At 42.6% G+C, this 15728-nt stretch overlaps 1 protein-coding gene across 6 annotated transcripts in view; it reads right to left on the bottom strand.

Moving 5' to 3' along the window:
- Positions 1-15728, bottom strand: part of CCDC60 (coiled-coil domain containing 60) — a 184764-nt gene that overhangs the window by 78864 nt on the left and 90172 nt on the right. For all 6 annotated transcript variants that reach the window (XR_007406169.1, XR_004809380.2, XR_007406171.1 and 3 more), the window contains exon 3: positions 4988-5158. Coding sequence is in view for 2 of the 6 variants with exons in the window: in XM_035706330.2 (XP_035562223.1) it covers positions 4988-5158 (171 nt within the window). In the remaining 4 variants the exon portion in view is untranslated. The remainder of the gene's footprint in view (positions 1-4987; positions 5159-15728) is intronic.

Here is a 15728-nt window from a genome sequence, read left to right as displayed (position 1 = left end):
ATTTATTCTATGGCCTTGGATCCAGCAGGGGGTGGGGGCGGGAGGGTGGAATAATCCCTCTTGCTTTTATAATGCACAAGATCAAATACCTTGTTAAAAAAAAAGTATTTTAAATGAACACTTGTCTTTTTGATACTTCTATGATTGGAATTATATTTATAGCACACGGCTCTTAGATGAGAGATGCCTTCTAGCCTGCCTGGAAATGAAGATTTTTAGCCATAAATCTGAGGATTTTAGGTAATTGAGGCCTAGAGAGATCAAATTCACCTTATTGCATATAATAGCTAATAGTTACTGAGGGCTTCTGGTGTCTCCTATGCCAGGCTCTGCTCTAAGCATTGTTTCATTTGATCCTCATAACAAACCTGGGAGTTTGGTACCATTCATATGGGTGAAGGAGGCTCAAAGAGGTACAGTGATTTGCCCAAAGTTAAACAGTTATGTATGAGGGAAGTCAGGACATGAAAACCAAGTCCTGTGCTCTTAACCACTACTCTGTGATGATATGGAGAATCTCCCATTGGTATTTTGTAACCCCTGCTTCCCCACTTGCATTTGGTGGCTACACGCAGTAATGGCCTCTACTTTTATTTTAATAGCCAGACTTGTGCAGCTCATAGAATCCACCAGGTAAGACACAAAGAGACCAATGTCTATGAGAAGAATAGTCTCATGTATATTTAAACTTATTAAATTTTACATAAACCATGTCTCACACACTGAAACATGGATGGGAGAAGAGAGACTTGTGTTCTATGACCATGGATTAAAACCATACCCAGGGATCCCTGGGTGGCGCAGCGGTTTGGCGCCTGCCTTTGGCCCGGGGCGCGATCCTGGGGACCCGGGATCGATTCCCACGTCGGGCTCCCGGTGCATGGAGCCTGCTTCTCCCTCTGCCTGTGTCTCTGCCTCTCTCTCTCTCTCTGTGACTATCATAAATAAATAAAAATTAAAAAAAAATTATAAAACCATACCCAAACATGGGAGACGTGGCAACAGAACTATTTAAAAAGTTGCAGGAGAGTCTTTAACAGATGCCTCCGACCCTTCCCCAGCATCTGTTCATGCACCCATTAATCTGAGTGCAACCCCTGCAAAAAAGAGCCCTGAGTTCATTCCTTCTCTTTATGTCAGGGAAAGCCTACTGGCTGGCTGGTGTCACTAGGAGTACTAGGCTTTAAGTACCATCAGGCTCAGAGAAGGCAGATTTTGCACTAAGCTCTTGGACCACTCATGGAGAGGGTAAGAACTCCCTTACTCATTGAGTGGCCTTCTCTTGATCATGTGCCTCTATCCCATGAGCAGACTACATTGGTGGCACATTGAGTGGCTGGATGTAGGTGGCTCAGGTCATGACTTGCCAGCTTTCTTTTTACTCTGAAAATAATGATTCCAAAAGATGACACCATGAATGCCCTCCTCTTTCAACTCTGGCCTTCCTACCCAGAAATGCTGGCCATAGGAATTTCTGCTGGGCTGATACTGACGTGTCTAATCACATCTCTTTCTATTTGGCATTAAAGATCCCACTCAAAAGTCACACTTCTAGGGATTCTATGCAGACTCTCTTTCTGCCCCCTAACCTTGAGGGGATGGGCATTGGTAATGAGCATTTCTAATAACAGAAACAGTATCTACTGCCCCTTGCTTCTGGCATAGAGCTCCTGAAACCCTTGATATCTCCTAAGTGATAATAGCACTAGGAACATCTTTTGTTCTAATATTTGGTCTTAGACTCTGGTTCTTGACACAGAACTCCTAAATCCTTTGGAATTTCCTACATGGTAGAAATGTCTTTTGCTCTAAGGAGTAGCCCTTGGGTGGGCTCCTAGATAGCTTCATGATGGGTGCTGGTCACCAGAAAGACCACGGCATCTTCAGAAACCTGGAGCTTTTCAGCTCCACTCACCATCCTGCAGAAAAGGGGAGAGGAGCTGATGATTGAGTTAATCATAGATCATACCTATGTGGCAAAGCCACCATAAAAATCCCAAACGTATGGGATTCCAAGAGCTCCTGGCTTGGTGAATACATCAACGTAACAGGAAGGCGGCACTCCCCAGCTGCATGTGGACAGAATCTCTTGACCTCTTTAGCTCTTTATCTGGCCATTCATCTGTATCCTCTATTATATAATTAACTAGTAAATGTAAGTTAGTGTTTCTCTGGGTTCTGTGAACCACTCTAGAAAACGATTAAACCCAAGGAATGGGGTGGGGAACCCTGATTCATAGCCAGTCAGTCAGAAGTACAGGTGACAACCTGGGGCTTGTGGTTGGCATCTGATGTGGGGGTAGTCTTCGGGACTGAGTCCTTAACCTGTGGGATCTGACGCTACCTCCAGGTAGATAGCGTCAGAATTGAGCTGGATGATATGATGCCCCGCTGATATTGCAGAGAATTGCTTGGTGTGGGAGAAAATCTCACACATCTAGTGTCAGAAGTGTTGTGAGTATGGTCATGGCATCAGAGGAAATGAGAAACATATGGCAGGAGTGTTTTTCCTTTATGGGCACACTTGTGGGCCCTTCAGTGTGCATCCTTGGGTTGGTTTATTGTGCTCCTACTGGATGTGGTAGGGACTGTACCTTAATCCTTTTCATAGCTCAGTGGCCCCAGCAGGCTTGCACATAGTAGGTCTTCAACATATAATGGTTGATTGTGCAGTGAGAAGGAGCACACTATCAATATAGCTTTCTCACTCCCAAACTTACTTTGCAACTGGCTAAGATGAAGGTCTAAGACCATATTACACTATGGGACCATTGATACTTCACTGAAGATCTTGTGAAGAAACAGAGAAATGGATTTATGTCTTACACTATGAGGCAGAACCTCATAAAAATCCCCATTAGACATCTCTGTTCTCTGCCAGTGGTGGCTGCTTTTCTCTCTTCTTTTCTCCCCCGAAGGGTCCCTTCTGCTCATACTCTTGGCCAGTCTCCTCGATGTCTCCATTCTGCCTCTTAGGTGAAGCACTTCTGCTCTTTCTCTGTATCTACATATTTCCCTGAATGGCCCCTGCTCTCCAAAACTGGCTTCTCCTTGGGATGCCTGCTCCTTAAAAGGCATGGAGTGGGGTTGGTAAATCATAAATATTTTCTCCCATCTTAGAACGGATAAATGAATTAATAAATGGATGCACAGCCCAGCTTATTAGATCAACCCTTAGGGTAAAACTAATAAAAAAACATTGAACAAAATAGAAAAAAATTAAAATAAAAAAAGCAAAGTGCTGACACAAAGTGGAAATCTCCAGACCAAAATGAAACCATATTTCTGAACCTCCAGACCACAGAGGTGAGCTAGCATGGTGCTGCCCTGGTCTTAAGGACATTTGCCAGTCTAGAAAAACTTAACTTTCCTTCTAAATTAGCACACAGGGCAAGGGGGGCAGAAACTATAGCTCAGGGTTTGCACACATGAGGTTTCAAGGAAAGGCCCTTCTTACAATAAGTGGGGATTCCCAACGGCCACACTTTTGGGAAGGAGTAACTAGAAATGTATCAGCACCTCATGGTTCTTGCACTCGGGATTTGAATCTATCACCTGGAACCCTGAGCTTTAAGGAGATCCCTGACCATTAGTGTCCAGCCCCCTGACCCTCTGACCTCACAGACCAGAACACCCCAACTTTTTTCATGAAGGTGAAAGCCACATAACATAAAATCAACTGTTTTAAAGGATGCAATTCAATGACATTTGAGTGATGGTTGTGCAACCATCACCTCAGTGTGATTCTAAAATATTTTCATCATCCCTAAGGGAAGCCTCCCACCCTTTAAGCAATCACTCTCCACTCTCCTACTCCCTTGAACACTGGCAATCACCAATTTGCTTTCTATCTGGGATAAACCTCAAAAAATTCTGGTAAGTGAAAGAGGCCAGATGCAGAAAGGTCACACACTGTAGGATTTCACTGCTAGGACCTTTGTTTTTAAGAAGTCCATAATGAGGGGGTGCCTGATGGCACAGCTGGTTAAGTGTCTGACTCTTGGATGTCAGGATCCTGGGATCAAGCCCCATGTCAGGCTCTGTACTCAGCATGGAGTCTGCTTGAGATTCTCTCTCCGTAAAATAAATAAATAAATCTTTCTTTTAAAATCCCACATATTGATACTTCTCTAAATTAACACTGTGAAGAACAGAATTTAGGACATACCTGTGGAGGAAAGGCGGAATCTGCTGTGGGTTCCTTTCCTCTTTAGCTGACATCCTGGCAATTTGAGTCCTTGAAGCCCTAGCAGAATGGCTCTCAACCTTGGCTCCATATTGGAATCATCATGGGAACTTTAAAATGTACACCTTAAAATGTACTATGTCCAGGCAACACCCCCAGAGAGTCTCATGTAATTGGTCTGGGAAGCACCCTGGTATTTTGTGTTATCTAGTCATATCCATGGGACAAGGTGAGCTTTGGATCCTCCTATTCCACCATCTACCCCTGGGCATTTTCAAAACTTCCCGGGTGATTCTAATGTGTAGCCAGGATTGAGACCACCGCTCCAATAGGACAATGGTTACAAGGGCAGACCATTTCCACTGTTTCTTTCCTGTCCACCTGCCTCAGTACCTCCTTTCCATTCTGGATTTGTGCCTCATTCAAGTCTAAGTGTCCTAGGAATCTGTCCATGCAGAAAGGCACAGTTTAGGAATTTTGTGTCACTCAGATTGGGACTCAGGGATGATTTCTAACTTATGATCTTAGTCACAAAGGAATTATGTGAGCATTTCTAAACTTTATTCCTAATCTCTAAAAAGGGGGTGGGTAATAACACTACCTATCTAAGGAATGTTTTAAAATTTAGATGAAAAGATGTGCATAAAGCATATAGCAGACACTCATTATAATTACTGTGGTTGTTACCTATTGCTATGGTTATGTAAATGGACATTTCATAATGGACTGGTCTGTAGGTGGTGTTCACTCTGCAGGCCCTTCCACAGACTGTCAGGCATTGCATCTGCCCCATCTACTTACTTTAAAAGAAGTTCGCCATAATGGATTTCTGACATCCTTTTGGCTGGCTGGAATTTATGTCTTTCTTCCTCCTCGAGTTTCTGAAGTTGCTGTTGCTTCTTTTTCAAGGCACTCTCCTCTCGCAGCATGTCAAAGTATCCACGGCCTGCCTTCACTGACTGAATCAACATGCTGCAGGTAGGGGGTTGGGGGAGAGGGAGGGAGAGAACAACAAAGTTGAGCTGACCATTAGGACAGGACCATGCTATCCTGGGATTGATCATCTTTGAAGGGCATCCTCATACCCATGAACCTTCTTGCCTTTGGAACTCCAGAGTCAGATGGACCTGACCTTGATGGACTTGACCTCTCTAGTTTTAGTTCCTTCCTTGCTCTGTTATCCAACAAATATTTATTCAGCATCTACTATGTGCCAGGCTCTCTGTTAGGTGCTATGAAATGAACATAATAATCCACACCCCACAGGAGGAGACACTTTTATGCACGGAAAGGGGCTCATCCATGATAATCAGCAGCAGATCAGTACTGTATGGCCCAGTACCATATGGCTCCTGGCCAAGGCTGCTTTCTCTCAGATTTGCCTAAATGCTCATATTTGCTTCATATGCTTCACAACGGCTGCGGAAGTGGAGTCAATAAAGTGTATAGGTGCTTGCTGTGTCAAGTAACATAAGTTGAGACTTCGTGATTCTTTTCTTGCTGACTCAACCACTGTTTCCTAATCAGACATCTTGATATTGGCTTGATGCCAAGACATTCTGTGCCTGAGGGTCTACACACCTCCCCCACTTTGCCATCTGTCACCTCAGGATTGGAATTTGGCAGCACTCTGGTGGAGAAGGGGTAAACACATCTCTCTGTCTGTCCACCTGTCTGACTGTCTGAGAAGTTGTCAGGCGCCGTGTTGAACCACCACCACGTTTCCCCAGGCATGAATGTTGGTTCTGAGATCCACTTTCATTCCCAAAGTTCCTCTTGAGCAACCAGTATGTTCTGGGGACTGTGCTGACACTTGGAGATACAGTGATGAACAGGATGCTGTTCTAAGAGTCAGTGATGATACAGAATGATGAGGGTGAGAAGGACTCTGAGCTTTGTAGGTGGAGGCACCTAATTCAGACTAGCGGGTGGATGGAGATATCTTCCTCGATGAAGTGAGACCTCTTCTTTTTTCTGAGTAGCTTCTTTCTGTCTCCTTCTCTTTCTCTTGTGCTTAGTTTTGGATGGGAATATTCTCAGCAAACTTTCATGCTTAGATTCTGATGTGATTAATTAATCCTTGTTCATTTTCTAGGAAGAATTAAGGTATTACTGAGGGCATTGTCATTTCGGCAGTGGATTCTTGTAATGTCTACTGGTAAAATGCTGGGAGGTAGGAAGTGGAGCTTTTCCAGGATTTTTCAAATTGCATTACACAATGATAACTTTTCATTCATTTATTTCTATAGCAGGCTTTGCCTGAGAACCCGCTAGTCCAGGTACTTATGAGGAGACCAAAGTTACACAAAGCAGTAAAACAACAAATCTGCCCCCAGAAAGTTAATAGTATCATAGAGGAAGCACACCCACAAACATACACTCTGAACACAATGTACAAAGAGCTACAGGGACCTAGAGAAGTCTAAGAAGGCTTGCTGGATGAGGTGACATTTGTGGGGGTAAGAAGGAATTTACCGGTAGGAAAACATGGGAAATTGGTGGAATAGCAGTTATAAATGCAGAGAGGTGTATTATGGACCAAATGTTTGTGTCCCCTTAAAGTTTATGTGTTGAAACACTACCCCAAGGTGATGGTATCAGAAACTAAGTTTTGGGGAAGGTAAGTAGGATTAGATTATAAGGTTATAGATTATTAGATATTAAGGTTAGAGTCCTCATGAATGGGATTAGTACCCTTGTAAGAGTCATGGGAAAGCTTCCTTCTCTCTGCTGCCCACCATGTGAGGATACAAGATGCCAGCAGTCTACAACCTGGGAGAGGGTTCTCATCAGAACCTGACCATGCTGGCACCTTCATCTAGACTTCCAGTCTCCAGAACTGTGGGAAATAAACTTCTATTGTTTGCAAGCCGCGTGGTCTACCGTACTTCATGATAGCAGTTGGAACTGACTAGGACAGGTGAGTCTGAAGATGGCCCATTTAAGAAACTACAAGTATCTTTAAAAAGCTGGAGCACAGAAGGAATGTAGGAGAATGGCCAGAGCTAAAGCTAGCAATACTAGCAGGGAACAGGTGGTACAGGGCTTTGGGGTCTGGATTGAAGCAAGCCATGATCTGGGAATTGCTAGAAATAGAACTTCTAGAAATGCTTCAGGAATCTAAAAAACATTTGAGTTTTCATGAACAATATTTTTTAGCTAATAACAATACAAAACCACAAAACATCCTGTCATACACCAGATCAATTCATTTTGTACAAGCTTTTCTTGCCATTTATATGGCATTGACCAATTCTGTAATGCATGTTTTTTCACATTTTAACATGTTTGAGATGATGCCACCCAGATGGCAGTTGTTTTGTGTTTATTATCATCTACACACTCAAACTTGGTTGTAGTTCCAGACAGCCAGACCACACACAAAAGCCTCCCCTGATGTTTTAGATCACAAAACCAATGGATCATGATCTGGGGTCTGAAACACAGTTTTTTTTTTTTTTTTGGACATATTCTTATAAAATCAAGACAGGGCCAGTATCAAAATTTGTAGACTGGGGGTCAGCATCTAGGAAGAAAATCTTGGTGAAAATAGCAAAGCATCGTTTTAAGAAATCTTGCATCCAGCATTGTTGACTCTAATGGAAACGTGATTCAGAAGAGCTGGACATTAAGTATGAAGAAGTTTGAAGAACATCTTAAGCAATGTGTTTCTCTTATATTTTTCCTTTTATGCAAACGGTGATATGTAAGAAATTAAGAGTGAAGAAAAGCTTTAAAAATCATGACAATATTTTTATGAAAAAAAATTCTAAGGGATGGAATAGCATTGTTTTAACTTAATTGGCAGTGTTTTAATCTTATTTTGTTTTAAGTGATGTGTCTTAGCTTCAATGGCAGCTTAGACCAAATATGGTATTTGAGTTTCTTATCAATATGTCATGGCCAGGTCATCAGTGATCCTTTTCTAAACTGCTTCTCAGCTCATGTCAACTTTTCTGAATGTCTACACTGTATGTCACATGTTCAACCCAGACAACCAGTTGTAGGGAAAGATCCATCATTTTCTGCTCAGTTCATATTTTGGTCATGGCAAAATAATCTATTTCCTCTCAGACAAAATTGTGCAGAAATAAATGAATGTGTAACCTAGGGTAACTCAGTGAAACCATATTAGAGATAACTTTGGCCCTTAATTGTCAGTTCTAGAAGCTTTTGCCTGGCTTTTATTTTTAGGCTTAGGAATGCGAGTGGTTGATATGATGTGGAATTGGTGTTTGAAACAACAATGTGCTTCTATTTTGCTTTCAAGTTTCTGAATTCACTAATCAAAAGAGTGTCCTGAGGTTACAAGATAACCTGATAAAAAAGAAAATATTTACCATTGGCAACCCCTTAATTTCACAAACCCCTTAATTTTCACAAATGTGCTAATGTCTGTAGCACAAACAAAGCAATTGCAGAACCAACCTGGGGCCCGAGGCTGATGTGACAGCAACCTTTGTTGTGTTACTTCATTGAGACCCCTTGCCCAAAATTTGGTTCAGAGGTTGAAACTGACACCACAGATGCACTAAAAATGTGTGAAGCAACTTAATACTCACATAATGAGGTTTTCTGGGCAGAGCAGGGAAGTCTCCCAAGCAGGTCTGAAATCCGCCTGCAAGAGCAGGGAGGGGTGACTGGTTTCGAATTTTATCATGGTCAGGGAGTGGGGCTGGGGTAAGCAGTCTCTTGTCTGTGGCTTGAGCTTCCCTCCAGCACCAAAAGCAGCAGCAGTTGGACTTTCTTGTTAACTTGCCCAGGTGTGGGCAGAAGGGAAGGAGACAGTGGGGGAAGCTTGAAAGCTATCAACTGTCACACATCAAAAATAGAGTCAGATTCTTTATTACATTGATTCATGCCCATCTTGATATTTGTCTGTCTGCCTAAATAGCTGCATCATTATCAACCATTCCACAAAAATTTATTGAATGCTTACTGTGTGACAGGCACTATTCTAGGGGCTAAGATACAGCAGCAAACAAAACAGCCACACAATTCCTGCTCTCATATAAGTTTAGGGGGAGACAGACAAAAACAAAGAAGTAAACTGTAGAACCTAAAGTAGGGATGTGGGGAGAGTAGGACTGCCAGAGGTGGGGGTATGTGTGCAATTTTAAACAGATGATCAACTTTGGATAAAGAAGATGTGATATATATACACAATGGAATAGTATTCAGCCATCAAAAAAGGAAATCTTGCCATTTGCAATAATATGAATGGAACCAGAGGGTATTATGCTAAGCAAAATAAGTCAATCAGAGAAAGGCAATTATCATATAATTTCCTTCATATGTGAAATTTAAGAAGCAAAAGAGAGAAGCATAGAGGAAGGGAGGAAAAAAACAAAACAAGAAGAGATCAGAGAGGGAGACAAACCAAAAGAGACTCTTAACTATAGGAAACAGTGTTCGCTTCGGCAGCACATATATTAACTATAGGAAACAAACTGAGGGTTGTTGGAGGGGTGGGACGGTGGGAAGATGGGGTGGGAAGATGGATGGTGGGCATGAAGGAGGGCATGTGATATAATGAACACTGGTGTTATATACAACTGATGAATCATTGAACTCTACTTCTGAAACTAATAATATACCATATGTTAATTGAATGTAAATTAAATTTAAAAAATAAATATATGATCAACAATAGTTCTTGCTAAGAAGGTGTCATAGGGGAAGAGTGTTTCAAGTAAAGGGAACAGCATATGCAAAGGCCCTGGGCAAGTATAATTTTAGATTAAGAAAGTTTACTTTTCATTGAATAAAATGTAATATTGTACAATACATTTGTGCTACTAATATATTGGATTTGCTACTAATATATTATATTTAGATATTGGTATTTTATTTACTTGTGGTAGAAAGGTCTTGCTTAAAAAAAAAAAAGAAGAAAGGAAAGAAAGGAGAAAGGAAGAAAGGAAAGAAGGAAGAACAGAAAGAAGGGGAAAATGAAGGAGGGAAGGAAGGAGGGAAGTGCTGTGCTCCAGACTTGAAAATGTAGGGAAATACCAGGGGACACTCCTGGTCCGGGGACCTGCTGCTTCCACACAAACTTGCTCCAGGGTGCTACTCCAAGAGGCAGTAGATTTTACCATTTTAATTAAGAAGCTCATTGCTAATAACTCGATCTAATATCCTCTTGTGCAGGACCCCAGTATCCCAGTTGTAGAGGCCCCTCTCTGCTGTTGGATGTCAGTAAGACTTAATGCTTCCAGCATGCTCTTGCGATGCAATAAACCATGCAGATAAGAGGCCTTTGTAGGGAACTAGACAATTATGTGATTTCATATCTGTGGTCGAACTTAGCCCTGCCCTCCACTGTTTCTGGGCCCCACCCTCCTAACTCCCTCACTTCTGGATACATGGGTTAACTTATTTATCCTCACAGTAAATATTTAGGTGCTGCCATATTTAGGTGCTGCCATTATCAATGGGTCTGAAACCAGGTAGTAGGTTCAACTGTGGAGTCCAGCTGTTCAGAGTGCTGGCTTATAAAATGTCAGACTACTTCCATTGCAAAGTCTCACCTGCCTACCCTGGAAATCCCTTTCATTGACTTTAGAGATTCTATGGGCCACTGGGTCCTTGGCTAGCTTGAGTGAGTTGTCATTGACTGGCAGGTGTCAGAACTCTCCTATAGCTGTGAAACCTCCCTTGGTGCCATCCAGATTCTCTTAGGAAGTGGAAGGATGTCAGTGAAAGGCGTCTGTCCCAGGACAGTTTGGTGGGCTTTGGGCTCAGATTTTAGTCAGAGAGTGGGGGCAGGCATGGAGAAGACTCATCATGTGGGACGATTGTGCACGACAATGGGAGGGGTCCCACGGTCATGGAACAGGCATGGCCAATTTGGTGGGCTTTGGGCTCAGATTTTAGTGTCTGAATTCAAAGCCTCTGTCTTCCCCTGAAGAACCTGTAACCAACTAGATCCTGAAAGGTGTGTATTATGGATTGAATTTTGTCCCCTCCCCCTCTACAATTCATAGGTTGAAGCCTTAACTTTTAGTATCTCAGAATGTGACTTTATTTTGAAATAAGGTCATTGCTGATGCAATTAGTTAAGATGAGGTCATGCTGGGGTCAGGTGATCCCTCATCCAATATGACTGGTGTCCTTATAAAAAAGAGGAAATTTGCGTCCCAGGCATGCACACAGGGAGAATCCTATATAAGCAAGAAGGCAGAGGTGGGGTGATGCTTCCACAGGCCAAGATGACCTGCAAATCATGAGAAGCTAGAGGGAGGCATGGAAAGAGTTTCCCTCACAGGCCCCCAAAGGAACCAACCCCCTCCAACACACTGATCTAGCCTTAAGAAGTGTGAGACAGTATATTTCTTTTGCTGAGCCACCTGGTTTGTAGTGCTTTGTTACCACAGCCCTAGCCAACTATTGTGATTGGTGTGATACTATTACAATGGAACACCATAACTGTTTTTATTGCCTTTGACTGTGATGGTGAACATCATCCTTATTGAACTAATTTAGAAAGAAAAAGTGACAGGCTGATGGTCCATGCCACAGCAAATAGAAAGGGCTCGAATATTATGTGGCACACCTTAGGTTGGACACCTGTGATATTTTGGATTCTGTGTTAGGCACATAGTCTGTGTTGAGTTTTGTTTGAGGCACTGACATTATGAAGGTGAACACATCCTCAAAGAACTCATAGTCTTTACTTTTGCATCTTAGTTATCCATCTTTTTATAGAAATTAAGAGGTTGGTGAGAGATTTATTTCACTTATTTATGCTCTTATTCCAAAAAGTATCAGGGGCAAAAAAATTTTAAAAACTGACAAAGGCAGGCAAAACAGGAAGGCAAAAATCAGGTCAGACGGATATCAAAACCTGCACCACATGACCTAGTGCATTAATTTGGCCCTGAGCTTCCCCGTGTCTAAAGCAAAGAGGGGAAGCACAGTCCCTCATGTGATTCCTAATGGTCATAAAATTTTTTAAAAACTGTCCAGGAGATGTCTACTTATTCTTGATGATAGGAAGAGATTTATCAAGATGCCTGGGTGGCTCAGTGGTTGAGCATCTGCCTTCAGCTCAGGGTGTGATCCCAGGAGCTGGGATCAAGGCCTGCATCAGGCTCCTTGTGGGGAGCCTGCTTCTTTCTCTGCCTATGTCTCTGCCTCTCTCTTTCTCTGTCTCTCATGAATAAACAAATAGAATCTTTAAAAAAAAAAAAAAAAACCAGAAGAGATTTATCTTACGGATCTGTACAGGGAGGGCACTGTGTAAAGCCAGGTCTGTAACAAAACCCTAAATACTGCTAGTGATGAATGCCTCTGTAACTTACAGAAAGGGATAGGGGAACCCAGTTTGGGGAATCTAGCAACCAAGTGTTCTGTTGAAATTACCGCCCCTTTTCAACCAAAGCAGCCAGACTCCCAGCTGCTAGATCTTCTGGAAAGACCTGGGTGAAAGATGAGCAGACCCTCATGTCAGAGACACCAGTCTATTCTGGGAACCTCAGGCTACAAGATGTTCATTCAGTGAGCTGTGAAGTGCTCCCACAGTACCGTGGAGGCCCATTTAAAAATACTTAATATTTTAGCAAATTCTCATTTAATTCCCTTGTATGTTCCCTACATTTTCTCCATCATTATTGCTGATTACCAGGCTATTTGTGTGAAGGGAGCTATTTGCAGGGAAGAGCAGTTTTCGCCTTTAAATCCACTCACCCGGGGCCTCCTGTTCACTGCTTTCCATGCCGTAAAACTCCCCTGGCTAACATCGCAAGAGGAACGATGGGGAGTAAAATAATCAACTGCATCAGGCAAGCAGAGGAAGAAGCTGATTATAAAATGGAAAGTTTCATCTACCCAGTGCAACTTATTCTTAAACCAGTGCATGGGGGTGGGTTTTTATTTTTAAGGGACATATGTTCTCTGTACGGGAGTCTGCATGTGATCCCATGAATGGAGATTGCTCACTTTGGCAACAGGAGTATTCTCAGCAGGGCTTAGCTGAGACAGACCAAAGGCATAGAAGTAGGGAAGCACAGGTTTTTCTCCCAAGTACCTTCAGACTTGAGGAGCAGTAAATACATGGTGAGGCTTGCAGGGCACAGCCTCTGCATGGGACCTTTATTTTGTCTCTTAGTCAGGTTTTAAACCTCTCTGAACTACCTGGGCACCTGGTGGCTCAGTTGGCTAAGTATCTGCCTTCGGCTCAGGTCATGATCTCAGAGTCCTGGGATAGAGCCCCTCATTAGGTTCTCTGCTCAGTGGGGAGCCTCCTTCTGCCTCTCCAGTCCTTCCTCCTCCTTGCACTCTCTCTCTCTCTCTCTCTCTCTCAAATAAATAAAATATTAAAAAAAAAAAAAAACCAAACCCAACCCATCTCTCTGAACTACATACAGCCGCTTTGTCTTCGAACTAGAAAAATCTCAGCTCTTGCCTCAAAGGGCCTTTGGGAGGATAGATGAGATGGTGGACACAAAGACCTAGGACTCAATAATTGGGAACCAAAATCGTTATTGCCAACTCACTAACAGTCCCGAGAGGTTGGTGTGATTTATAGGGGAGAAAACAGGGAAAGGGGTAAGTAAATGATGAGGATCTGAAACAACTGGAAAGTGGCAGGGCAGTAATTGGAAGCCAGGAGGGCTGGTTCCAGAATTTTCCTCTTTCCACCTGCATGCTCCAGGGTCAAGCACATTCAGCAGGAAGCTTCAAAGCTTTGACTTTGTGTGTCACACAGGCTCTATACTGTGTGCAGACTCCATCTCTAGGCATGTAGAATAGAAACTGGTGGCTTACCTTTTCCCCCTTTAGACCATGTTTTACCCAATCCAAGATACTACCTATGGCAGATTAAGTCATTATTCACATCCCCCCCCTACCCCGTTCCCTGTATTCAAGTGTGGAATATACTTCCCAGCACCCTGACTTTCGGCTTTCATGTGACTTCCTTGGCCTATGGATGTTAGCAGATATGACTTGAACAGAAGCTTGAAATAAGCTTGCTCAATTGGGTCTATGACAATAACAAAACCCACTATTTTGCTAAACCCAGAAGAATAAGAGAGGCATGAGAAACAGAACTGAACCCACCTAAACTCAGCTGAGATCGGCCAAACCCCAATTAACCTACAGACACATGAGCAAGGGAGAAATACTTATTGAAATTTGCTGAGTTTAGGGCAGCTTGTTGCATAGTGTTATGGTGAAAATAGCTGATCAATACATGATCTATTATAAGATGCACTATTATTTTTGAGCCACAAAGAAGGAAAAACCCCTGCCAATTAAATTAAGACATAATTGTACATTACATCCCCAGTTCAGAGATGTTAAAATGTGGAGGAAAAAAATGTCCCTCTTCAATATGATAAAATATGATATTAAGAAATTGCTGAGGAGTATCTAGCATACTTGATAAATATTTGTGCAAATTTCTGATTTCTATGGGTGTTAGATTTACCCACACAGCTTGCCCATCAGACTTTTAACAAGTGTATTAACCTTTAGCTAACCATTCTTCCCTTGAGTCATGCTGTCTAGTTCCTTGCTACTCAAAGTGTGGTGGTCCTTGTACTAGCATCATCAGCATTACCTAGGAGCTCCTTAGAAGGCTAGAATCTTGGGTCCCACTCAGACCTCCTGAAGGAGAATCTGCATTTTAACACCCCCAGGTGATTCATATACACATTGAAGTCCGAGATGCATTAGTCTAGCAGTCCTCTTTCCCCTATTAAAAACAATAACAACAACTAAACAAAATAATTCTCCAGAAAGAAATCTTTGAACTGGCTCAATTAGAAGCCTACTTCCCTTGCTACAGGTTTGAAACAAAACTTTGACACATGCTAGCAATCGCTTCATCTCGGAAAATTCTTTAAGCACATCAGTAGCAGACATTGTCACCCTTTGAGGCCACTCTGCTAGCAATGAGTCTCCCATTACCTGAATCTGCCTCCATCCTGAGGGCCCTACAGGAAACTAGGACTGAACAGCATCAAAAGCAGCCCCACCTCCCTTTACAGGGGCGTTGCAAGAAGCTGCGGAGTTCTGGAGAGCTGGGGGGAGTAGCAAAGAGAACTCATGTTCACCCTTTCTATTATGGGGGGCATGGGATTAACCACTGCAAATCACTTTGCTAAAAACCAACAGCCCAGATGTACCTTAAAAAAAAAAACCAAACCTAACTTTTAATGGTATTACGGCTCTGCATCCAGCTGGTTTTCACTCACATTTTCCGTCTTTGCCTGCAAGAAATATGAGGCTATAAAGCCAGGAGTGCTTCAACGGGAAAGGCTGAATGACATTAAAATGAACAAACACTCCTGGCAATCTGATTTCAGGGATGTCCTGCTCTCAAAGACAGGAATTGCCTACACGGGAAATTTTCACTTAACAAATTTTACTGTTTTCAAATAATAGCAAATAAATCAGTTTCTTTTCAGTTTGTGGAGGCTGAAGACTTGGAGAGCCCTCTTCATCTGGCTGGCTCAAGCCTTGCTTTGTCAGCCCATCCAGACATACTGATTTCAGAGGGGGAGAGAGCCAACCTGATGGAAAGAAGGGATCTGAA

This window comes from Canis lupus, chromosome 26, assembly GCF_003254725.2.
Source record: "Canis lupus dingo isolate Sandy chromosome 26, ASM325472v2, whole genome shotgun sequence".
Lineage (NCBI taxonomy): Eukaryota > Metazoa > Chordata > Mammalia > Carnivora > Canidae > Canis > Canis lupus.
This window is presented reverse-complemented; position numbering and strand designations above follow the sequence as displayed.